The 26,687-nt window shown below is 42.8% G+C and overlaps 2 protein-coding genes across 5 annotated transcripts; one reads left to right on the top strand and one right to left on the bottom strand.

Moving 5' to 3' along the window:
* Nucleotides 1-9,048: 9,048 nt before the first annotated feature.
* LOC115162443 (UDP-glucose 4-epimerase) lies at nt 9,049-14,410 on the bottom strand. 3 transcript variants are annotated; one of them, XM_029713748.1, is made up of 11 exons: nt 14,220-14,410; nt 11,981-12,114; nt 11,688-11,806; nt 11,409-11,522; nt 10,900-11,076; nt 10,644-10,757; nt 10,431-10,497; nt 10,170-10,255; nt 9,926-10,003; nt 9,599-9,713; nt 9,049-9,428 (listed from the first exon to the last, which is right to left on the bottom strand). In XM_029713748.1, exons 2-11 carry the CDS (start codon nt 12,099-12,101, stop codon nt 9,358-9,360), a joined length of 1,062 nt encoding a protein of 353 aa, XP_029569608.1. In that variant the 5' UTR covers nt 12,102-12,114; nt 14,220-14,410; the 3' UTR covers nt 9,049-9,357. The 3 variants fall into 3 exon arrangements, with proteins under 3 accessions (XP_029569608.1, XP_029569607.1, XP_029569606.1); XM_029713747.1 differs by having other exon boundaries at nt 11,688-11,800; nt 14,328-14,383; XM_029713746.1 differs by having other exon boundaries at nt 11,688-11,803; nt 14,328-14,383.
* Nucleotides 14,411-15,042: 632 nt separating this feature from the next.
* LOC115162444 (kazal-type serine protease inhibitor domain-containing protein 1) lies at nt 15,043-17,664 on the top strand. 2 transcript variants are annotated; one of them, XM_029713751.1, is made up of 4 exons: nt 15,043-16,493; nt 16,716-16,876; nt 17,034-17,181; nt 17,314-17,664. In XM_029713751.1, exons 1-4 carry the CDS (start codon nt 16,013-16,015, stop codon nt 17,430-17,432), a joined length of 909 nt encoding a protein of 302 aa, XP_029569611.1. In that variant the 5' UTR covers nt 15,043-16,012; the 3' UTR covers nt 17,433-17,664. The 2 variants fall into 2 exon arrangements, with proteins under 2 accessions (XP_029569611.1, XP_029569610.1); XM_029713750.1 differs by having other exon boundaries at nt 15,045-16,493; nt 17,007-17,181.
* Nucleotides 17,665-26,687: the final 9,023 nt, after the last annotated feature.

Consider the following 26,687-nt stretch of genomic DNA (forward strand, 5'->3'; position numbering starts at 1 on the left):
AGCATATATCACTCGTTGGCTTATCCCTCTGTACTCGCACCAATCTACTCTCACGATCCCTCACCCTTGACCCCATCCTCCTCTACTTTCTTCACTGCCTCAGCATATGACACCTTCTGCACTACTCTGACTCTGGGCACTTCAATCTACCTCTCTCACACCGGACACTTCCAATCCCCAACAACATGGGCACCCCTACCGTTGACGCACACAACTTTATCCACTGAAACTACACAATCATCTGTCCCATGCCTATGGGGAGTGATTCAGGACAGAATTCAGCCTAGTGAAGCTACTGATACCTCTCACCAAGTCCCCTAACATCTTCCTAGCGCAATAAGATACTGCCACCAATTAACATAGATTGTCAATGGAGAAGTTTTTTTTTCTATGGCGTCAAACCGCTGACACGTTCATGTCATGTTCATGTCACGTGACACATCATATAGACGTTTCTTATGAAAGATCTTGCCTTGAACGCCTTAAAAACGTCTACATGACATCTACGTGTACATCATGCTTTCACGTTGTGTACATGCGATACTTATGTGTCACATATTAGTTTATGTGTAAGTTTCGTTTTTATTAAAGATCCACCAAATATGCATATCACCTCTATATAAAAGAATATATATGGCTAGTTGATTTGCAGCCAGCTCTCCTTCTCCGTGGCTGACGTGAGTAAGACATTTAAACGTGTTAACTCTAGCAAGGCTGCCGGCCTAAACGGCATCCCTAGCCGTGTACTCAGAGCATGCGCAGACCAGCTGGCTGGTGTGTTTACGGACATATTCAATCTCTCCCTATCCCAGTCTGCTGTCCCCACATGCTTCATGATGGCCACCATTGTTCCTCTACCCAAGAAGGCATAGGTAACTGAACTGAATGACTATATCCACGTAGGACTCACTTCTGTCATCATGAAGTGCTTTGAGAGAATAGTCTAGAAACATATCACCTCATATCACTTCCACCTCCACCTGCCACCCTAGACCCACTGCAATTAGCATACCGCCCCAATAGGTCCACAGACGATGCAATCGCCGTCACACTGCACACTGCTCTATTCCATCTTGACAAGAGGAATACCTATGTAAGAATACTGTTCTTTGATTACAGCTGAGCATTCGACACCATAGTACCCTCCAAGCTCATCATTAAGCTTGAGAGCCTGGATCTCAACACCGCCCTGTGCGATTGGGTACTGGACTTCCTGACGGGCCGCCCCCAGGTGGTGAAGGTAGGAAACAGCATCTCCGCTTCGCTGATCCTCAACACTGGGGCCCCACAACGGTGCATGATCAGCCCCCTCCTGTACTCCCTGTTCACCCATGACTGTGTGGCCATGCTGCCTCCAACTCAATCATCAAGTTTGCAAACGACACAACAGTAGTAGGCTTGATCACCACCAACAACGAGACAGTCTATACACCGCGCTACCATCCAGAAGGCGAGGTCAGTACAGGTGCATCATAGCTGGGACCGAGAGACTGAAAAATAGTTTCTATCTCAAGGCCATCAGACTGTTCAACAGCCATCACTAACACAGAGAGGCTGCTGCCAACATACAGACTTTTAATAATTGGCCACTCTAACAAATGGATCACTAGTCACTTTATTAATGCCACTTTAATAATAATGTTTACATATCTTGCATTACTCATCCCATATGTATACTGTATGTTATACCATCTATTGCATCTTGCTTATGCCGCTCGGTCATATCTCATCCAGATATCTATATGTACTGTATATCTTCTTATTCCATCCCTTCAGATTTGTGTGTACTAGGTAGTTGTTGTGGAATTGTTAGATTAATTGTTGATTTTGCTGCACTGTCGGAATAAGAAGCACAAGCATTTCGCTACACTCGCAATAACATCTGCTAATCATGTGACCAATAAAATTTGATTTGATTTGATTACTGTGTAGGTATGCCTATTTCTCAAATCAATATGGGCAAGAGGGCTTCTTTGTTGGAGGGAGCCCTATTCAGAAAGAAGATGTAGCCTATGTCTCTAGCACAGAGTTCAAACAACTGGGAACTCGGAACTCTGCAATCTCTGAATTCCGACTTCGGTGCATTCAAGACAACTGGGAACTCGGAACTCTGCAATCTCTGAATTCAGACTTCAGTGCGTTCAAGACAACTGGGAACTAAAAACAAATATAAACGTTTGAACGGTCATCCAAACTCGGGCATCTTTCTGACGTCATTTCCCCCCCAGAGTTCCCAGTTTACCACAAGTTTACCTGTTTAACAGACACAATCACTGTCACCATGCAATCCTTAGGTTAGCAATTTCTGTGGAGATGTCTTATGGTTAAAAGCAGGGCAGGGCAAAAAGCATAGGCTACCCCTTGTTAGCTTAGTCTTAGAAAAAACAACAGTCCAGATTATATAAAGCGATCTAGGCTATAACAATGATTAACTCCATGATTATTTATGCATAGTTTACTAGACTATTGAAGGTCTTGCCCAGCCTCAACAAGGGTTCTTGGTAGGCATATGGGCTTATGAAAACATTTACTTTGAAATGTAATGCAAGTGTCATTATCCCAAGATAAATATGGTCATTTTAAATGCTCAGCAATTTAGAATATTAGTGGTAGGCTATGTCTATAACAAAAGACCAAAAAGATAGAAGCAGTATAGAAGCAGTATTGTTCTATTCATAAAGCAAAGAGCTTAACAGATAAACACATTTGTATCTCTCAGGAGAATCGCATTGAATCAGGCTATTCATTTCAGTGCAGATGCGTTTTTACGCATTACCTTAGCTTAAACTGAACCGAAAACACGCCAGCCTATTGATTTAGCCCACTATCGCCTACAGATTAGATACAGACGAAGGCCTATATTTAATCCGGACAAACAATAGCCTTTGACTTCTTGCCATATGTGTTCCAATTAGGCTAAATGTAGTCCTATTCATAAGGCTGGAATGTTTTCAGATTAATTTGCATAGGTTAACCATTGTGATTAATCCGTTCACCCACTTTGCATCTCACAAAGACATGGAGGTTGAAACCAAAAATCTCACATTTTGACTCATCAGACCAAAGGACAGATTTCCACCGGTCTAATGTCCATTGCTTGTTGTTTCTTGGCCCAATAAAGTCTCTCCTTCTTATTGGTGTCCTTTAGTAGTGTTTTTTTGCAGCAATTCGACCAGGATTTATTTAGAATTCACCACCAGTAAATGTTCACCGTTAATTCCCATATTTTATCATCTTCAATGTTGATTTACGGCAATTTCTGTACATGCAATTCGAAATGCTACACAAAACAACAAGTTTTGTTTTATTTCATAACATTGACGAATTCTGTCAATTTCTTCATTGTTTTGTCAGTTTCTTCATGGTCTTTTGTTTGCGTGTGAGCGTGTCTGTTTTGTAGAAGTAAGCTACTTTGCCTGCTCGCAAATGTGTGCTAAAAGTGGGGATGTTTCATCGCATTTCTGATTATCTTAACTCACCACCAGAAAACCATGGAACCATCAATACAATATAGGCCTACACTCTTAGGAAAAAAAGGTGCTATCTAGAACCTAAAAGGATTCTTCCACTGTCCCTATAGGAGAACCCTTTGAAGAACCCTTTTTGGTTCCAGGTAGAATCCTTTTGGGTTCCATTCCACAGAGGGTTCTACATGGAACCCAAAAGGGTTCTTACTGGAACCAAAAATACTTCTACCTGGAACCAAAAAGGGTTCTCCTTTGATGAGAGCCAAAGAACCCTGTTGGAACCTCTTTTTCAAGAGTGTACACAACAAGTTCCACCTGTACTCAACAAACATCTGCCTGGTATTCCAGATAACACGCAACATAGCACGTCAACCTCTGCTCAGACTTAAATAGCAGTTCCAAGAACTTCCACCAGGGTTGACTGTAGCACCCTCAAATGGACAAAAAGGACACACAAGAGGGCACCCCACATTCATTTTAGATCCCAAGGTGTCTTTATTTTCATATGCTCTCACTCACATCACTTTGCCATCTTCCATGTATGGCATTTCAACACTGACACAGAGGGGCACATCACACTCATGTATTTTCTTGGAAGTCCATCCATAACTACACACACGCACACACACACACACACACACACACACACACACACACACACACACACACACACACACACACACACACACACACACACACACACACACACCTGTAGCATCTTGTTTACATTTCTCACATTTTAGGCGTCCAACTGAGGCCTTGGTTGAATCGTGTTGCACTGAGATAGGCACAGAGGTATGTACAGCCCTTTTCTGTGTGGCTGCAAATGAGTTGAACAGGAGAAGAAGAGGTGGTTGCTTGTAGAGGGAGAGTGGTGGGTGGCTCATGACATCATCTTGAATAAAAGAAAGACTGATTTAGAAATTAGTTCGACATTGTCATAGTTCAACAGCTGAATAGACTTCATTAACATGGTCCCAGAGAAAGCAAGATATTCCGTTTTCACTGAATGAAGTAGCTACCCTACCCATCCCGCATATACAATTTCATTCTTCAAATAAATTTATTATACTATAGTACATTCAATGACTCTATTATGTAGACTATAGGCTACTCCTGTATCTACCTTGTACAATGCTGTAATCATTGAATGAAGTAGCGTACCCATCCACATTTACAACTGAATTGATCAATTAGATAAATAATGCTAACACATACAGTTACATTATTGTTGAATAGGCTACTCCTGTATCCACACTATAATAGGATACCGTTATGATACTGCCGTGATTTTAGGTCTTCAATCGAAGTGGTATGTTGTATCTCGTTTCCGTCCTTCATGTAAAAGTAGTTAGGCATCCCCCATTCAATTAAGTCCAGGTGTGAATGTCCCATAGCTCCAGCACACAATGGCATGTAGGGGTAGTGTATTACAATGTAAAATGTGTGCATGTCCTATAGCACCCCGTTTGTATATTTTAATTTACAATTGAATGAATCCATTAAATAAATAATACCATACATCAAATTACGTTATCATTGTATACTAGCCTACTCCTCTATCGACACAGTAAATAATATTGCCTACGTGCCTTCGATTATACGTTGTCAACTCAGCAAAAAGTAATTATTTTCAAATAAACCATATTTGCCTTACCAACACATTAGGCCTAAATATTTAACAACAATATCAGAACTTAAATATACTCACTCCTCAATAGGATCAAGGACATCTTGTGAAAATCGCGCCTTTCTCTTGTTGTATATGGTGTACCATTTCCTTGCCATAGCTTTTCCTGTTAAAAAAACAAACCAATTAATGTCTGTGTTGCTAGCGAGCTCTCAAATACCGTGTCCGTTTTTGGTTTTAGAAGTGTGTGTGTGTGTGGGGGGGAGGTGGTCATAACCTTGCAGGGGGTCTTGCGGGGGTCTGGGCATCTAAAGCTAATTTCCTGCATTTCTACAAAATCTAATATGGAGATTCTATGGCTGTGTGCTCAATTTCATACACCTGTCAGCAACGGGTGTGGCTGAAATAGCCGAATCCACTATTTTGAATAGGTGTCTACATACTTTTGTATATATATATATATATATATATATATATATATTGTATATCCCCTGATTTGGGAATGTTTTCAATACAGACTCCCTTTGTCGTACAGTATTCCACATAAAGCATCTAGACCTTATGAAAGTTGCACAGTATACTCTACATTTTGTAATAACTCAAATCTAGTGATACATAGCTTGACATTTCTGCCATCCATTGTGACATTGTGGGAGGATATCCAACCTTCCAATGAATGGCAATGCATTCCTTAGCTGCTATGAATGCTAGGTTACACAGTTTCTTCTGATAACAGTCTCCAGTATCAACATTTCCAAGCAAACAAAAACGGAGAAGGTAGAGTCTGTAGACATGCTGAGATAAAATAACATACTCTTCGCCAAAATTCAGCCAGCCTTGACAATAGCATAACATATGCAAATATGTCCCCTTTTGTGTTTTACACCTCCAGCAGAGGAATTGCATTTCTGAGTGCATGATATTCAGTTTCACTGGCATATACTATGTTCAATGGATGGTCTTAAACTGCAGTAATTTATGTCTGAGATGATATGAACATGACTTTAAACATATGTGTATCCATTCATCATCATCAATAGCTTATATCAGGTCTTCCTCACATTTTTGTTTTATATATTTTGTGTCATCAGGAAAAGCCTCTATCAACCCTTGATACAGTTAGGAAATCAACTTTAGAGGTTTGTCAGACTGCATTAAAATAGTTTCAATCTGTGCAGCTTCTGGCTTGTCCAGTGTTTGCGGCACAGAGAGAATGTGTTACATCTGCAAAAGTTCACTTTTAGCGCCGTCACGCACTGGTCTTCCCTGGTTGCCTGACCTTGCTGTGACCCCTTTCACCATCTGATCCTGCTCAGATGAGGCAAGACACATAATTACCTTGGTGTACATTTATACATTATATTACTTATTATTACTTACATTAGGATTACTTTATCCTATCCCAGGTATTCCTTAAAGAGGTGGGGTTTCAGGTGTCTCCGGAAGGTGGTGATTGACTCCGCTGTCCTGGCATCGTGAGGGAGCTTGTTCCACCATTGGGATGCCAGAGCAGTGAACAGTTTTGACTGGGCTGAGCGGGAACTGTGGTTCCGCAGAGGTAGGGGGGCCAGCCGGCCAGAGGTGGATGAACGCAGTGCCCTTGTTTGGGTGTAGGGACTGATCAGAGCCTGAAGGTACGGAGGTGCCGTTCCCCTCACAGCTCCGTAGGCAAGCACCATGGTCTTGTAGCAGATGCGAGCTTCAACTGGAAGCCAGTGGAGTGTGCGGAGGAGCGGGGTGACGTGAGAGAACTTGGGAAGGTTGAACACCAGACGGGCTGCGGCGTTCTGGATGAGTTGTAGGGGTTTAATGGCACAGGCAGGGAGCCCCGCCAACAGCGAGTAGGGAAACTGACAGATCAAAAACGTTACATATACTGACTCAAATAAAAACTCACATTGCGCTCTCAAAAAACGTCAGAATATCAGTCTTCAATCGTTTGGTCGCTGGTTTCATCATTTGATTCAGGTCTAGTGTGATTGAGGCAAAAGTAATAGCTAATGTTAGACAACTTTTGGCTAGCTCTAATGGTACATTAACTGGCGAAAACGAGACAAGTTAATTTACTTCTATTGAGACGGGACAAAACAAAGGCTACAAAACATTTCCATACATACAACAGCTGTTATATATTGCTACCTGACAGATAGCTAGAGGCTAGAGCTGAACAGGCTGTGGTAGCTACTAAATTCAGACAAAACTTCAGTTGAGAAGCGATGAAACATTAGCTAACGTTACACGTCACTTACACTACTAGCTCAGCACTGGGAATAAATGCTTTTTTTCTATTAAGTCAAACAGCAGTTACTTTGCCAGCTACATCAGTCAAATAAAGAGTAGCCAGTTTCTTCTCTGCTTGCTGTTACAACTCGGAGAAAAAGCACAACACACACAGACAACAGCTGCCTCTGTTCACACGCTCTGTGGTGTTCACGTGGTCCTAAATCCAGCCGTCTTAAACCACCAAACAGTCCACCTGACCGCTCTGAGGGGTCCGCATGGTCCTAAACCACACCAATACCGCTTTTTGTATCACAGTGCAATGATAAAACTGGGGGGGGACAAAAATGCAATTCCAGAGTGTGTGGGGGTCATGTCCTCCCATCCCCAGTGACACTAAACTTAACCACTTTGCATTTTTACTTGATTGAGGTAGGGACATATTAGGATCCTGGATAGCACGGACCCTCTGGGAAATCCTATGAACTGGTCTAGTCAACTGAAAGTCATGGACACAAACCCTATTGGTTGTCTGACGTAGTGGGAACTGGTAACAACACAGTCTGTGATTGGCTAACAATGTTTAGATCTGTATACAGCGAGATAAGATAACGTACTATTCCATGAGGTGTTGAGGAAAAGCCAGATTAGGAATGTCTCATCCTATGTTCAAGAATGGCCTTTTTCCCTTTATTCAGATTACACCTGCTCACTTTCAGTTGTTTGAAAAGGAAATAATCTCCAAAATATCGTTATTTTTTAAACACGCCTTAGAAAGTTGGTTGCAATTTCAGTTTAATCCACCTGAAAAGACTGAACAAATAATACAACAAATATTGTGGTTAAACTCAAATATACTAATTGATTAAAAAAAAACTATTTTTCGAAGAAATTAAAAAAAAAAAAAAGGTATAACTTTTGTGAATGATATCATAAATAGGACTGGTGGCGTTATGTCACACATGCAGCATGGGGAAAACGGTACGAATATAAACTATGCACTTTAGGATGTTTATTAATACGCAGGCGTCACACAGACGTTAGGAAGGCATTGGTATCACCTCATGTCAGCCGGACATTCAATAGTAGACGACAGCCACATGGTGGTATTGTTGCCTTGGCTTACTTTTGGCCTGAATCACTCCCCATACCCTATAGCCTGCTTACACGTGCCCGGTCTCTGCCAATGCTCTACCACGACAAAGGTATCGATATTCTACGGTGACCTGGTTCGCCCGGTTCCCGATATGCTCTATTCGCCCCCATCTCCTTCATCATTGCCATTTAAAATATATATATATTGGGCAATTTACTTTCTTTTACTTGTTTGGGTTACACATTCACTTCCTGCTCAGCCCTAAAGACCGAAACCATTTTGTTAGACGATAAAAAAAAGGCAGTGCTGAGCGCCCGAAGACCAAGGAGGCACTTACAGTACAAGTGCCCCCTTTTAGAGACTATACTCACCTTTTTTAGGGCTTGACATTTGGAAGTATTGAAATAATAACATTCGTAAGATTAGGCCAACCTGATCCTCCTAATTTTTGTCAAAAAAACTAAAACAATTTGAACTAATTGTTCCAAAAACATAGCCTTCCCACATTTATATTGTAGTACTGTAGCTACTACTCATAGTTATATGGTTAACTCAAACAATCAAGCACCACAGCATCTCTTACCAGGGTCAATGAAAAATGATTGATGTGACGAATGAAATCAAAACACAAAATATTTTCTTTGTTTAGAAAATTTATTTATTTATTTCCCCATTTTTATGGCTATTGACTCAACTATTATATCATTAGAGAAAATGTCTACGACAATACATACAAATGACAAGACATGGTATTTTTCACCTAAGCATTAGAGAAGTACCTGTATGGAATCAACAACATAATATTAAATCATTATGAAAAATAAATCATTCAATTTGTCTTGAGGTCTCTTCATGTGCGAATGCGAAAGAAAAATGAGGCACTTTATGATTTGCTTTGGCCCAGTAACATAGGAAGAAGTGAAGAAGATGAGCATTGAGTGACATCATATTGAGAACGGGCTGTTTTTAGTGAATCCGGTGGGGTTTTTGGACTGCCAGCGCCACAGGTCCTCACCTTTTGGAGACAACCAGAGGCATGACATTATGAGAATAAACATTTGCTCTTTATAATCAAGATTGTGCATTGAACTGAGGCCTGGAGCTGTCGTGTTGACAAATGATGTACAGACTCAGAGTAACAATGAAAGTAAAAGGGTAGTAGTAGTTCAATAAAGGTGTACTTACACATTCTCTCCAGGTCAAAGTCAGCTTTCCAGCCCAGCTCTTTCTCAGCCAGAAGGGGGTCAGCATAGCAGGATGCTACATCTCCTCCTCGCCGAGGGGCGATCAGGTACATGATCTGTGGCAAAGAAAATCATTACAGTACAACCACCCTCACGTGAAATGGTTTGGTCTGAAATTAGCCGTCAGACAGGTATTACTTGAAGTAGCTGCTTTCTACACATGTAGTTCTAAAAAATTATACCATTCCCTATAATCAAGAGGAAATAAATCTAGGAATACTGATGGATGAAGGCTCTGAAGTTTTTAAAAGAGTCTCAAGTCACTCACTTCCTTCCCTGAGGCCTTCTCCATAGCCTTCACCATCTGGAGCACAGAGTAACCTGTTCCTGTTCCTAAATTATACACCTAGAGAGTGAGATACAGGGAGGGAGAGAGAGGGGGGAAATGTCACATTTCTATATGAAAATGGCCAAGACCTGAGAAATTGTGAATGAATGAGGAAAGACAGGGAAAAAAAAAATCACTCAGGTAATAGTGTGTTCAGGTAATTCAGGCAGCTGGTAAACTGTACCTTGCACCCACAATTGTCCTTCAGTTTCTTGAGGGCAGCTATGTGTCCTTTGGCCAAATCCACAACATGGATGTAATCTCGCACTCCTAAAGAGAGAAAGAGGAGAAGGATTATTCAGAATTGGATGCATTTCACCCAAAAAATGATGATTTGACATTTACCATCAGACGGTTATGATTTTGATTTAATTCTATTCAGTGTTGTTTTCAATCAATGTCAATCAACCCACTTTTGTTTAAGCATAAAGTCAGTCATCATTACCTGTTCCATCAATAGTATCGTAGTCATTCCCAAACACATTGAGGTGTTTTCTTCTCCCAATGGCCACCTGGGTTAGCGACGAGAGAGCCACAGCACATAAAGTGAAGTCAATTACAATACTACATCCCGGTGACAAGAACAGAGATTAGAAAAGGAATAACTCAAAGTGGTATATTGCGTCATTCAAGGTGGATAAACATTGTTTGTGGTTACCTGGGCGACATAGGGCAGCAGGTTGTTGGGGATGCCCTGAGGGTCTTCTCCGATGAGCCCAGAGGAGTGAGCCCCGATGGGGTTAAAATAGCGCAGCAGCACCACATTCCAGTCCTGTGAATACATACAGTAGTATCGTTGTACACATTGGTACACACTGTTTTTCAGGACATCTATCATGCATGGGACGTATGTGACAGATGGTCAGGGTGTGTGTGATGTTGAATAGAGGACCTGGGGTAGGTAGGTACAGTACCTTCTCTGCCTTACACTGGTCCATAATCATCTCCTCTATGAAGTACTTGGTCTTGCCGTAGGGGTTGGTGCACCCCCCAACAGGGTGCTGTTCATCTATGGGAAGCCGCTGGGGGTCTCCATACACCGTGGCTGAGCTGCTGAAGACCAGATTGCGCACGCCATGAGTCTGCATCACCTGGGAGGCATGCAGATGCACACACACACACACACACACACACACACACACACACACGAACAGACAGCAGCCCTTGAGACAGCAATCTAAGGCACACACACGCTTAAGCATACAGACTAACATCAGGAAGCGGGTTGAGATTATTGCAAGCAACACAAACTAGTAGCGGGTCAAAAGTAAAAGACAAGTACAGTGCTACAAAGTCATAAAATCAACCCACAAGCACTCATGCACTTTGGTAGCAGTTCTAGGCAAGCAGCAGTGAATGCCATTACATAATAGGTCACTTCAAATAATGCAAGGCAAGTTAAGATTGAGGTGTTCTCGCTTACCTCAAGCAAGTTCATGGTTGCAGTGAGGTTGACCCGATAGTACCTCAATGGCTGCTCAACTGACTCACCCACTGCTTTTAGACCAGCAAAGTGCATTACAGCACTGAATGAATGCTGTTAGGACATGAAGACAGAGACAAACGTAAAGTAAAAACCAAAACAAAGACAAAGGTCTTGAGCAAGAATGCTAATGACTCCATGACCTGAAGAGGAAAACCTCTGGGGTCTAGTTAAAGCCCGTGAACACTGTTCAGCAGGGATACATGTGTAGTTTTAAACCTGTTTGAAGAGCTTCTCCAGGCCTGTGCGGTCCAGCAGGTCCAGCTCATAGAACTCAATGCTGGTGTCCAGAATTTTCTCTATCCTCTGCAGGCTCTCAGGGACATCCCTTTCTCCTCCAAAAAAACAAAAAGGATGTGGAACAATGATCAACACACATACACAAACACACCTTTACTGTAACTGTTATCAGCATCACACACAAAACAAACAGTAACCGTCAAACAGATAGAGTGTCATAGGCTGTATTAGCCTACTCGCTAAGCGACACTGGGCAAACTAAGGACATTTACCTTGGACAGCATTGCTGAAGTTATCTATGACCACAGGGCAGAATCCTGCCTCAATCAGTTCCACCACACAGTGGCTGCCGATGTAGCCTCCTCCCCCAGTCACCAGGACCTTCTGTGCCATCGTGACCGCCTGCCTTACAAAGACAAAACACATCACACACCAGCAACACACTACACACAACAATCATTAGTGCACACAGCAACATTCTAGAGAAGTGCTCGGTCTCAGATCTACCTTAGATCAATGCCTGGCTTTAATGAGACTGTCACACTATTTCAGGACAGCCCAGGTTACCTTTTGTCTTAGAGATAACAACCCATAAAACCTGGAGTGCTTGTAAAGCTAGAAAATAAAATGGCAAGAGGTATGTAGTTCAACTATTCAATTTCAGTGCCCCAGCCCACCCACAGTCCAACGTCACCACTTAGTGCACCTGTACGACCAGGAAACAGATGATGAAAAGGTAACATACAGTGCCTTCAGAAAGTATTCAAACCCCTTGACCTTTTCCACATGTTGTTGTGTTACAGCCTGAATTTAAAATTGATTACATTTAGATTTTGTGTCACTGATCTACACATAATACCCCATAATGTCAAATTGGAATTTTGTTGGTAGAACATTTTCTAAATTAATAAAATATTAAAAGTTGAACTGTCAAGTCAATAAGTATTTAACCCCTTTGTTATCGCAAGCCTAAATAAGTTCAGGAGTAAAAATGTAAGAAAATCGCATAATAAGTTGTATGGACTCATTCCATGTTCAATAATAGTGGTTAACATGATTTGTAAATAACTACCCCATCTCTGTACCCCACACATACAGATAATTGTAAGGTCCCTCAATCGAGTAGTGAATTTCAAGCACAGATTCAACCACAAAGACCAGGGAGGTTTTTCAATGTCTCGCAAAGAAAGGCACCTATTGGTAATGTGGAAACATTTTAAATAAAGCACACTATGAATATCTCTTTGAGCATGGAGACGATATTAATTATGCTTTGGATGGTGTATCAATATACCCAGTCAATACAAAGATACATGCGTCCTTCCTAACTAAATTGCAGGAGAGGAAGGAAACTGCTCAGGGATTTCACCATGAGGCCAATGTTGATTTAAAAAAACAGTTACAGAGATGAATGGTTGGGACAGGAGAAAACTGAGGATGGATCAACAACATTATAGTTACTCCACAATACTAACGTAAATGACAGAGTGAAAAGAAGGAAGCCTGCACAGAATAAAAATATTCCAAAACATGCATCCTGTTTGCAACAAGGCACTTAAGTAATACTGCAAAAACATGTGGCAAAGAAATACACTTTTTTTCGTGAATACTAAGCGTTATGTTTGGGACAAAGCTACCAACACATCACTGAGTACCACTCTTCATATTTTCAAGCATGGTGGTGACTGCATCATGTTATGGGTATACTTTTCATCGGTAAGGACTAGGGAGTTTTTTTTAGGACAAAAATAAATGGAATACAGCAATAAGCACAGGCAAAATCCTAGAGGAAAACCTGGTTGTGCCTGCTTTCCAACAGACACTGGGAGACAAAGTCACCTTTCAGCAGAACAATAACCTAAAACACAAGGCCAAATCTACCCTGGAGTTGCTTACCAAGACGACATTAAATGTTACTGAGTGGCCTAGTTTTGAATCATTTTTTAAAGAATAATGGGCAAATATTGTACAATCCAGGTGTGCAAAGCTCTTAGAAACGCACCCAAAAAGACTCACAGCTGTAATCATCCCCAAAGATGCTTCTACAAAGTATTGACTCAGGGGTTTGAATACTTATGTAAATGAGTTCTCTATTTCATTTTCAATACATTTGAATACTTTCTGAAGGCACTGTAGGTGCAGTGAAGAAAGTGTCTCTGCCAGATCATATTATACTGCAGTTGCAATTAACTCCATGACATAACCTGAATATGACTGAGCCCAGGAAGAACCTTTTTTTCAAGACATCAGCAAAATATTCAATTCTAAAATGCAATTGAACTGCTATATTATGCGTGACAATCCTGCCTGTAAATCATCAGCCACTAGTGTCTGAAGTCTATAAAACAACTTAAATCGGCAGTAAAACAAGAACATTATTGATGTGGTAAAGTTAGCAAGACATTCACATGAAACTATTCTGATTGAGTAATTGCAGCTAAGCTGTCACCACTGGATGAATGTTACCACTGTCATTCACCCAGAAGATCATACATGAATGAAAATACTTACTTGAACGTCTTTTACAGGAATTGTCTTCGCGGGAAAGATGACGTCGGAAGAATATAGTACAGATAGAGTGTGTGTCAATGACTGCCAATAAAAAAATGAAGATATCACCTGAAATAAGTCTCCCTTGTCCAGTGCAGTTGTTTGGACATATTTCTTGCTTCCTGTTCAGATACGTGGACCACGCGTAAGTCAGAACAATCAAATACTACATCCGGTAGCGTATGCGCGTTTCTTTCAAATTAAAAGCCAATTTAAAAGCCTTTTTCCTGACTTTTTAAGCAGATATAATTAATGCAGTAAGAGCTTGATTTGTGTTAGAGACCTAAGATGTTATAATTGTATTATCAGAAAAGATCATATTTGACTTTCTATTTATCAGTGAGGACTTTTATTTTTGTAGCGTCACTCAGTTCAGTTGGAAAATCTACGGACCACTTGCGCTGACTTGGTACGTGGACGGCGTCAAACAACGAAGCCTCACATGCTCTGACGACAGAATTCACCGGATGTAACCATGCCTTTGATTATTTAGAGAGTACCGTAATTGTGGTGGAAATTAGCTTGTGCATTGGCCATTGGAGGAACAGAAACTACAGAGTTTGAAAAAAATATATTACCCTGACACAGAAAATGTACAAGCATCGTAAACATATTTTTTGTGGCAGGAGGAAGTAATGAATCATCATTATGAACAGATATTTAAAAACATAAAAAATACAAACTTCCATTCTAATTTGGACATGATTCAAGCCATCCTCTTATCCGAGATGATTTTATATTGTTGCGAACGAAACCCCCAAACTCTCAAGGCAGAACAATATAGTTTCTTTGTATCTCAGCTTGAAACAATTTGTTTACCAAATAATAATAAAAAACATGTGTTTCAAAAATGCACAATACAACTGAGAGATATTAAATAACATTCTTTCATGTGTCATCCCAAAATGCAGACAGATTCACTGGCAGACACAAAGCATTGCCAGACCCAGGAATGTCACATGGCTCCACTAGTGAGAGTGGCTATGAGAGAAAGTGAGGGAGAGAGGGATGATAAAATCGAAAGGATGTCATCATAAATGGACATTTAAGTGCCATCTTAACGTAGATACATGTTCCAGTGTGTATGGGAGATGACTTATGGTCTGTGCAGATGACAGATTTGTAGGAGAGGAGGCATCCCCACATCAATGCCTATGTGAAATAGACATTGAGGGGCATTCTTTTATATGTTGTGGCATTTTTGAAACTCTTGCACCATTCCTGGCCTGCCGAGGAACACTGGCACATGAAGAAAGGCAGTCATTGTGACGGAGGAGAGAAGAGGGGAGAAGAGAGAAGTATTCGGTGGGTACAATTTCCTCACACCTCCTCATTTGCGTGCAGAATTGAATCGCTTTCTCAAAAACTGGAGAAACACAAACGGGGAGACACTATTTGAGAAAGGTGAACAAAAGAAGAAGGCATTTGGAACAAACACAGAAATCCAACAATCCAGAGGAGGACCAACCCAACGTGGCACTGGAGACAGAAGGGAACATTTATTATATTACTTCAGCTCAGAGAAGAACAACACAGCCACAGGCTTTTACACGATAACCGCCAGATCAACATTCTCCAGCGTTGGACCGAGCGAGGGGTTTGGGTTCTACATAAACGAGCCATTTGCAGTTTGGTGCTGGTTTGGGGTTCTGCAGTGTCTCCTCTCTCTGTAAGTTTCCAAGGAGAAATTGCTCTGACAGTGACTGACTTAGAGAGCATTTGTGCTTGTGTGTTTGTTGTGGGAAGCACATACCATGGCCTGGGCTGGGGTGTGGTTGTGTATGTGTGTTGGTGTAAGTGTATCTGTCCATCTGACCCTTGGGGTGCCCCCCCAGCACCGCGGCTGGCTGCGTCTATGGGAGGAGGGCGAGGGCTGTGGGGAGTGTGAGAGGGAGCGCTGCCCTCTGGCGCCCTCTAACTGTCCAGCAGGGCAAGTGCAGGACAGCTGCGGCTGCTGTGAGCAGTGTGGCAATGTGGAGGGGCAGCAGTGTGACCCGGATGGGGCGCAGGAGTTCTATGGGCGCTGTGGAGAGGGGCTGGTCTGCCAGAGGAGAACCAGGAGAGGACGGAGGGGCCGCGGGAGGGGTGAACCAGAACCTAAGTGTGTGTGTGAGGCACAGGGCTCTGTGTGTGGCTCTGATGGACGCACCTATCCCAACCTGTGTCAGCTGAGAGAGGCAGCCAGTCGGAAAGGAACCACTCTGAGGCTTACTGGACAGGGACCATGCTACTCTGGTGACTATACTCAATTCTTATCATAGCATCAGTCAGGTTAAAGCTATTGGTCTAAGAATGGTGTAGAGAGGCTGCTGCTGTAACATGGTTTTAATGTCTTAAAAGAGCTACAGCTTTAAAGATTCACTACATTATTTATATAAAAAAGTAATGTGGATATGTTCTGTGAAAAGAGCCACAATGTAAACTCTGGTCTCTATATGGCGTTCCTCTCTGGCTCAGCTCCTCGTATCTCCAGAGCCCCCAGAGACCTGTCCAACTACACTGGAAACGACATTGTGTTTGGTTGTGAGGTCTCTGCCTTCCCTCTGCCCAACCTCAGTTGGAGGAAGAAGGGCAGTGACAACTTCCTGCCAGGGGACGATCCACACATCTCTGTCCAGGTCTAATGATGTCACCAGTGTACCACTTTACTATTTATTTATGTCTAAGTTTACATTCTGTCGTTGAAGTTGTACTTGCATGTGACATCTGGTGTATTTATGTGGCCTGTGTCTGGTCCTGTATACCCAGACTCCGCCCTCCCTCTCCTCCTCCCAGGCTCGAGGTGGCCCCCAGAGGTACACAGTCTCTACCTGGCTGCAGATACAGAATCTTCACCTCTCAGACGCAGGGATCTACTCCTGCATCTCCCACAATGCACTGGGGGAGACGTCTGCGTCCGCCCGTCTCACGGTGCTCAGACAGGGTGAGACAGGGCAGCAAATACTATCCATAAAGCATTCGATCTGTAAGATCCCAGTCCAACACTTCATATGATTTGTAATGGGTGTTTTCACCATTGGCTTCTTCATTTTTTCCCGATCTGTCTCTACATCAGAGCTGAGGGTTCTGAAAGGCCGTCTGAATGAAGAGGAGGATGAAGAGGAGTATTACTATGACGACACTGAGGAAGGCAGCGATGATGGGCAGACAGAATCTGGAGACTACCTGGGATGAACTGTGGGTCTATATAACAACAACAGTGTTTAACTTACAGAAAATGAACAAACTGACCAAAGGAGAGGTATTTGGAGAAGCAAGAGCATGTAGTCTGAGCATGACGTTTGTTAACAAAATATCCTCATATGTAGAATACCACATATCAATAGACTAGTTTTTCTATTAGCGTATCATACTATGTCACGCATTATCATAGCACGAACACAATAAAACACTGTTGTTAACTTTTTGTATGTTTGTATGTCATTATTTGCAACTTGTTTTCCATTTGCATTCTGCATGTTGTTCTGAATCACAGCAGCAGAGGGTGCTATGCCCATGCATTAAATTCTTACTGGAGGTTTGTAAATCACTGGTCCCTTCCTGTAGTTCCAAGTCCTTAGTGTTTGCAGATCTGATATTTGTTTAGGTCTTATATATGTTTACATTGAGATACTATTGACATAGTGGTTCTGTTGAAACGAGGACGCAGTCTATATTTTCCAGCCGACAGGCTGGTCATCCTTCTCTTTCTCTCCACACACTCGAGAAATATGGCAAGCAGTTGTTAGCTGCTGTAAATGAGATCAAGCTGACAAAGTTGGGAGAAATATAAGCAGAGAGACAAGGAGAGGCAGAGAGACATGGAGAGAGGGCGAGAGAGAGAGAGAGAGAGAGAGAGAGAGAGAGAGACTGAGAGAGAGAGACTGAGAGAGAGAGACTGAGAGAGAGAGACTGAGACTGAGACTGAGACTGAGACTGACTGAAGGACTGAAATATGTGACCCACCAGAGGGAATGTGTGTGTGTGCCACTCCCTGCCTGGCTTGTTAATCCTCTCCTCTCTTCAGTTCATCCACTGGTCCCTGCTGGATACAGAGGCTTCATCTGAATGGCAGCCTGCATTAGCACTTAGACTTTTGTGAAAGGTTCTATGTTAGTCAATGCTGATAAGAGATTAGAAACATGAGAGGAGACACAGTCCATCCAACCTTCTCTCTTTCCCTCCATCTCTCCTTTCTCTCTCGTCCCCTCTTTTTCTCACACATGTATTATCTCTCTCCCATTCTCTTCTCATTACCTCCATTCTCCCACCTTTCATTGACACTCTCATCTCTGAAGGGACCAGCCGGATAGCAAAATGTTCTTTACGATTGCGTGAAAAGAGATGATGTCATAATGAGACATGGACTGGACGCCGTGCCTGGACTGGGCACCGGTGCAGAGGAAGGCTCCTGCCCTGGAGCTGGACTGGACGCCGTGCATGGACTGGGCATCGGCGCAGGGGAAGGCTCCGGCTATGGAGCTGGAGGTTCCGGACCGTTGACCGTCGCAGGAGGTTCCGGACTGGGGACCGTCGCAGGAGGTTCCGGACTGGGGACCGTCGCAGGAGGTTCCGGACTGGGGACCGTCGCAGGAGGTTCCGGACTGGGGACCGTCGCAGGAGGTTCCGGACTGGAGACCGTCGCCGGAAGCTCCGGACTGGGGACCGTCGCCGGAAGCTCCGGACTGGGGACCGTCGCCGGAAGCTCCGGACTGGGGACCGTCGCCGGAAGCTCCGGACTATGAACCGTCGCTGGAAGCTCTGGACTGTGAACTGTCGCCGGAAGCTCTGGACTGGGTGCCGGAAGCTCTGGACTGGGGACACGCACTTCAGGGTGAGTGCGAGGAGTAGGCACAGGACACACCGGACTGGGGAGGCGCACCGGAGGCCCGATGCGTGGGGCCGGCACAGGCTGCACCAGACTGCTAACCGGATCCTCTGGACGGATGTTGAGCAGAACACACTTGCACAACATCTCTTTCACTCCCAACTTCCCCATTGCCTCCCTGACAGTCTCTGGCTCTTCAGGGTGAGTGCTGGGAGCAGGCACATGACGTACCGGCCACCCCTTGTGCCCCCCCCCCCAAAAAAAAGATCTTGGGGTTGTCCTTGGGCTTTCTGTGGCCGCGAACCCCGGTGTCGTCGCCTTCCTCCATCATTACCTTCCGTCTGCTGCCAAGGAAGGGTCTCGCATCCACCCATCACTTCTTCCCATGTCCAAAACTCCTTCACCTGGTGAACACGCTGCTTGGTCCTGGTTTGGTGGGATATTCTGTCACGGTTGTCGTAAGAACGGGACCAAGGCGCAGCGTGTGTAGAGTTCCACATCTTTATTCCAAAGTGAAACTTCAAGCAAAAACAAATACATCTAAACGTGACCACAAACACAGGTGGGAAAAATAGCTACTTAAATATGATCCCCAATTAGAGACAACGATTACCAGCTGCCTCTAATTGGGAATCATACAAAACACCAACATAGAAAATATAAACTAGAACACAACATAGAAATATAAACTAGACTACCCCCTAGTTACGCCCTGACCTACTACACCATAGAGAAGCAAGGGCTCTCTATGGTCAGGGCGGGACACATCTCCTCATGGTGTGGAGGCTCCCCTTCCTCTGCTAATTACCTTGTACAAACTAGAATCTGATATAGCGGATATGAGGCACAAATACAATTATTGCAGTCTAATAAAGACAGATTGAGATTAAGGGAGCGAGTGACAGAATGAGAGCAATAAAGAAAAAGAGAGAGTGAAAGAGAGAGAGGGAGAGAGAGAGAATGATTGATATATACAGATGGAGCGAGAGAGAGAGAGTTATGTCAATTTACTGTAATTCAAAGCAGGAAAGAACGAGTGACACACCCACACACACACACACTACCACTTGTTTTCCCATCCATTCCCTCAGATACGGTAATGTCATTACTGTGGTAATTATCCTCATTAGTGACAACAGCTGTAGAGAGCTCAGTGTGGCTAGTCCTTCAGACCCCACCCCAACCATCTCTCTCTCCACTGTGCACCAATGCTCATCTGAGGAGCAGATCTCAACTGGTATAACCCAACCTTCTATTTGAACTTATAGTAACACACATATACACAAATAAAGAAGATTACAAAAAATAGATATGCTTGCCCAGCATTACTGTCCATTGAGGGATATTGCTCTTTGAATTGAATTGACACATCTACACCCTATAATTCTAATGTTTGGATGCCTTTGCCAAGTCTCTTCCATCTGCCTGAATGCCCATCTATTTAATGAGGATTGGTTTGGAACAGGAGTGCTCTGAGAGGGAGCAGGGTTTGCTGAAGGGGATGTGGTGGAGTACATACAGCGCTTAAATTGAGTCAGAGATACCCGGTAAGGGTCAGGTTTAGGGTTAGGGTTACTGCTGTAAGTACAGTGTAATAATGACTTATTACATTACTTGTTACACTGTAATTACATCAGTAGTTGCACAGTAATAAGGGCACTATAATGTAACGTAGTACCAGAGAGGGACTACGTATCCAAACATGTATTTGTTAGATTTACAGTGAGATTGCATGCTAAAATGCGACAGACACTTTTTTTTAAATGTAGTAATAGCTACAGTAGAATCTAATACCTAAAATGAGTTCATTAAAAACAATATATGAGAAAAACATTTTGGTGTTCTAAAAGCAATTAAAAGCTCTCTAAAGGTGTGTGTGTGTGTGTGTGTTTACCTGCATGTGTTTTTGTATATCTGCCTGCCAGTATGTTTGTATTTACAGTATGTGTGTGTGTCTACATACCAGCTTGCTAGCATGCGTATGGGCGTGTGCGTGCGTGCATGTGTGTGTGTGTCTGTGTTTGTGTGTGTCTGTGTGTTTTTTTTGTCTGTAGAACAGTCAATTACAATCTCATTGGTCCATTTCATCAAAGCGTAGCATGCCAGGTCATTCCAGTTATTCAGCACAGATTTGGTATGGTAGTAAAGGCTGACACAGTTTCCATTCCCACCTCTATTATTAGGCTCTCCAGAATTCCAGAACCTACAAGCCTTACTGATGATTACATTTCAACATATCCAAATCATGCGTATAAAGACTTGTTGATGTGATGAAAGCAGGTTACCGTCTCTTACGCTGTGGTCAGTGGGGTTCCGTCCACCCATTTCCAGGTCCCCTCAGAAACTCTATCAGTCAGACCAAGCCAGGGCTTGCTGTTCAGTCCACTGATAAACGCCTTGGAAGAAAGAGAGCAACAGTTAAGTCATAATACAACTGCACTGAATGCAATGCATTCGTGATGAGTCTTGTAGCCTGAGGATTATTGGTTTGAATCTTGAAAGATTTGAAAGATCGTAAAACTTCAAAGGGTAATTTCTCTCTTTCTCTCTCTTTCTCTCTCTCGGTTTCTCTCTCTCTCCCGCTCTCTCTCAACTGTTCCTCTTCGCTGTTTATGACCACCAGGTCTGCTCCTCTCTACAGACAGTCCTGTCTGCTCCTCTCTTTAGGTTTTATACTGGTTGGAGATGTAATACCAGCTGGAGTTAAACTTCCTCCATTCTTTCAGACAGCAATAAGAATACACAATGTGAATTGCTTTCTATTCATTGGTGTTTGTATGCATTATTAGTTGATCCAACACACACACACTCAAACACACAAACACACAAACACATTTTATTACTCCCCCAGCTCAAACTGAAGCCTCTCTCTCTTTAGTCAGGTTCTTGTAACTGATCTGTAGCTGATCTGTCTCTTCATTCAGGTTGATATAATTGGTCTCTAACCATTTTATTTGTTCCTGCCATAAGTTAGCTGGAATAAGACAGGAAGCTGTGGTTGAATAAGACAGGAAGTTTGCTGAAAGAAGCTGTGAGTCTATCAGTTATTTCATCAGTACACAGAAACATGCGTATCATTTGACAACATCTGTAAGAAAGGTGACATTTCCACACTACAGCCCTGCTTAATAGATCTGTATCTTCATTTTAAAAATGTACATTCTTTTTTCTTCATTGTGCCAGAGATTTGTCTTCATTTTGCAATCTAGCTATAAAGTGTATAATTAAAAATCACACTCTACATAGAAGATATTGGACTCACAGTGGGCCAGACACAAGGATATGTTCAGAGTTACTTGCAGAACACACTGCAGCCCAAAGCTGACAGCAACCAGTCTGTAGAGTCTTCTCTTTGCAGGACCTGAGGACTAACACACATTAACCTGGCTGCGCTCCAAATGGTACACTATTTTCCATGTATTGCACTACTTTTTACCAGGGCCCATAGGGCCCATAGGGCTCCGGTCAAAAGTAATGCACTACATGGGGAATCCAGGATACCATTTGGGACACAGCCCCTGCATCACTGAACATGATTGGAGTGGAGATACAGACTTCACAAACTCATAGGGCTGGTTTCCTGGACACAGATTAGGCCTAGTATTTCATCTAAAAAGCACGGGATATTCTCTTGTTTTGTCCAGAACTTTTAATCTGTGTCTGGGCAACCAGCCCATGGTTATAAATCCTAATCTATTTTATGACAATGAAAACTATACTGACTTCACAAATACAAGAAAATAACAGAGAACATCAATGTATTAGAGACTATTTCAACCCACAAGGATGTTAGTTCAAACATTTCTCATTCCCACCTTAGCAGCTCACAAATACAAATGTCAAGGCTAAAATGCAATTTGCTATCTTACCTGATTTTCAGACAGACAGTGTTTTTGCTGTGTTGGTCTTCATATTGACATACTTTGCTGAATCCTCAGAAAGGTTTGTTTCAAACTCAACGATTTCAGAATCCCCTGCACTGACAGACACTGGCATCTCTGTTATCTTGGTTTGTGTGTATGTGTTACAGTGTGTTTCTCTACACAGAAATGTACTGCTCTGTGTGTGAGAGTTTTAACCCATCTAACGACAGGAAGCTGTCATATCACTAGTGTCACATTTTCAGCTTTTATTTAGAATTTGATTGTGCGACGTACACTGACCAAACAGTGATCATTCTTTTGTCCAACATCTACACACATTGAACATTTTCTTCTTCTGAAGAAAAATCTAACACAAGAGGGCACTGTTCTGCATTAGCAACATCTTGACAAGTCTTCAGGTAAAATTCCACATGCATTTATTTGACATACAATCCACCTATAGGACCACAATTTTCACCGTTCAGTTATCAACAAACCACACACTGTCCACCTGGGTAAATGTATATAATTTCACCCAAAGAGCACTTTTTGACTTTATTGTACCTAATTATTATCAGAATGGGTCAACCCCAATTTAAGAATATTATGATATTCAACCTTTGTAACAAAACCTACTGGCTATTAGATCACCTGAAGTTCATTTGAAAGCAACATGAGAATCATCACTGCCTTTAATTGTATAATCTTCCGCCATCCCCGCAATGAAAAATATGACAACCTTGATTAAAACAGACTTTTACACAAAGCAACCTGTGCTCTCTGAAATGTCCTGTATTTTATTGGTAGAGCACAGAGTACAGTGCAACCTGTGTGGAGCTAAAGCCCTGTATTAGGAGCTAAATGTCAGGCATAGCCTTTTTTTATTGGGCGTTGTGGCGCAATCTGCCTTTTTCCCTTCCCAGAAGCCATTGTTAAAGAGGTGGTATTAATGCGCTGCGCCAGATGGTCTCTCTTACAGGTCGGACTGGAAGTGTTTACCATGCACTGGTGTGTGGATAACAGGTGAGCAGCATATCATATCCCCATTAGCCAATCAGGACATAGCAGATGTCACATCTCTGCCTGTTAACCTGTATTTGGCATATGGTGCTGTTTTGGGGATAATGGAAGGAGAGGGAAGAGAGTTTGATCATGACATTTGTCAAGGTTTATCCCATCGACTATTTAAGCCATCATATTTTTTGATGGATCTGAATATGATTGGATGTTAAAAACTGTTTTGTAGGCCTATTGAACAAACAAAAAAATGTAACATGCTGGGATGTTGTCCCTTTAACTATATCACATTCTCTTCTGTCAATCAAGTAAATACAATAGTTATTAGAAATGGGTGACTAACAAGTTATTTCCATAGTTTCAACCTATGTTATACCCCTCCAGTCCAGTCGAGTCCAGTCATTCTCCTTATTCATGTTTCAGACAACTCTCCACTGTGAACATAAGGTAAATAAACATTATTGCAATGTGGTATCATGGCAACCAGGTAAGGGAGAACAGAGGGGAGTCTCAGAGCTCTGAATTACTGTAGTTGTCTAATAGATCACCTACAGCTTGCAGCTAGGGCCGGGCCTGGGCATAAGCGACATAGGTGGTTGCCTAGGGCCCTCAGCCGCTAGGGGGGCCCCAACCCCAAACAATATACACAGATATACATAGACATTACCAGTCAAAAGTTTGGACACACCTACTCATTCAAGGGTTTTTCTTTATTTTTACTATTTTCTACAATGTAGAATAATATTGAAGACATCAAAACTATGAAATAACACATATGGAATCATTTAGTAACCAAAAAAGTGTAAACAAATCAAAACAGATTTAATATTTGAGATTCTTCAAAGTCACCCTTTGTCACCCTTTTCTTCAAAGCCACCCTTTGCCTTGATGACAGCTTTGCACACCATTGGAATTCTTTAAACCAGCTTCATGAGGAATACTTTTCCAACAGTCTTGAAGGAGTTCTCACATATGCTGAGCACTTGTTGGCTGTGCGGTCCAACTCATCCCCAAAAATGTTTTACATTGACATTTTAGCAGATGCTCTTATCCAGAGCAACTTACAGTAGTGAATGCATACATTTCATACATTTTTTAGTACTGGCCCCCCGTGGGAATCGAACCCACAACTTTGGCATTGCACACACCATGCTGGCGTTGCAAACACCATGCTCTACCAACTAAGCCACGGGGAAGGCCAAACCATCTCAATTGGGTTTAGGTCAGGTGATTGTGGATGCCAGGTCATCTGATGCAACACTCCATCACTCTCCTTGGTCAAATAGCCCTTACACAGCCTGGAGGTGTGTTTTGGGTCATTGTCCTATTGAAAAACCAATGATAGTCCCACTAAACGCAAACCAGATGATATGGCATATCACTGCAGAATGCTGTGGTAGCCATGCTGGGTAAGTGTGACTTGAATTCTAAATAAATCACTGACAGTGTCACCAGAAAAGCACCCCCACACCATCACACCTCCTCCTCCATGCTTCACATGCGGAGATCATACTTTCACCTACTCTGCGTCTCACAAAGACACAACGGTTGGAACCAAATATCTCACATTTTGACTCATCAGACCAAAGGACAGATTTCCACCGGTCTAATGTCCATTGCTCGTGTTTCTTAGTGTCCTTTAGTAGTGGTTTATTTGCAGCAATTTGACCATGAATGCCTGATTCACGCAGTCTCCTCTGAACAGGAGACAGATGTGTCTGTTTGTCACGTCCTGACCCTAGTAAGATGTCATTTTCTATAGTAGAGTAGGTCAGGGCGTGACAGGGGGTGTTTTGGGTTGTTCTATGTTTTCTATTTCTATGTTTAAGTTCTAGTTTTTCTATTTCTATGTTGGGGTTGTTTGGGTTGATCTCTAATTGGAGGCAGCTGATCCTCGTTGCCTCTGATTAGAGATCATATTTAAGTAGGGGTTTTTCTTCCTGGTTTTTGTGGGTAGTTGTTTTCTGTTTAGTGTATGTCACCTGATGGAACTGTTGTCGGTCGTTTTGTTGTTTTTGTTTAAGTATATTCATTAAAAGTAAATATGAGCACTCTACACGCTGCGCCTTGGTCCCCTTTATACGACCCGCGTTACAGAACTACCCACCATGATTGGATCAAGTGGTGTGCAGAAATGGACACCTGGTCACATCAGGAGTGGATTGAGAGGAGAGACTGGACTTGGGGCCAGGTAATCGAACGATATCGGAGCCTACCGGTGAAGAACGAGAGGCAGCCCCCCAATTTTTTTTGGGGGGGGGCACACGGGTAGTTTGGCTGGGCCAGGACTGGGACCTGAGCCAATTCCCCGTGCTTTTTGTGGTAAGCATGTGCCTGCCTCTCGCACTCTCTCTCCAGTGCGCCTCCATAGCACAGTACGTCCTGTGCCTCCTCCTCGTGCTCTCCCTCCAGCGCGCCTCCAGAATCCAGTACGTCCTGTGCCTGTTCTTCGCACTCTCCCTCCAGTGCGCATCGATATCCCAGTATGGCCGGTGCCTGCTTTGAGTACTCGGTCCTCAGTGCGTCTCCCCAGTCCGGTGAGACCGGTTTCTGCTCCACGTACAAAGCCTCCAGTGATAATCGATGGTCCGACGCCTGTAGAGATGATCCATGGCACTAAGCCTCTAGTGATGATCCATGGCCCGGAGCCTGTAGGGATATTCCATGGCACGAAGCCTGAAGAGGTAATCCATGGCCTGGAATCTGAAGAAATAATCCTTGGAAAAAAGCCTGAAGGGATTA

Source organism: Salmo trutta, chromosome 25 (genome assembly GCF_901001165.1).
Source record: "Salmo trutta chromosome 25, fSalTru1.1, whole genome shotgun sequence".
Lineage (NCBI taxonomy): Eukaryota > Metazoa > Chordata > Actinopteri > Salmoniformes > Salmonidae > Salmo > Salmo trutta.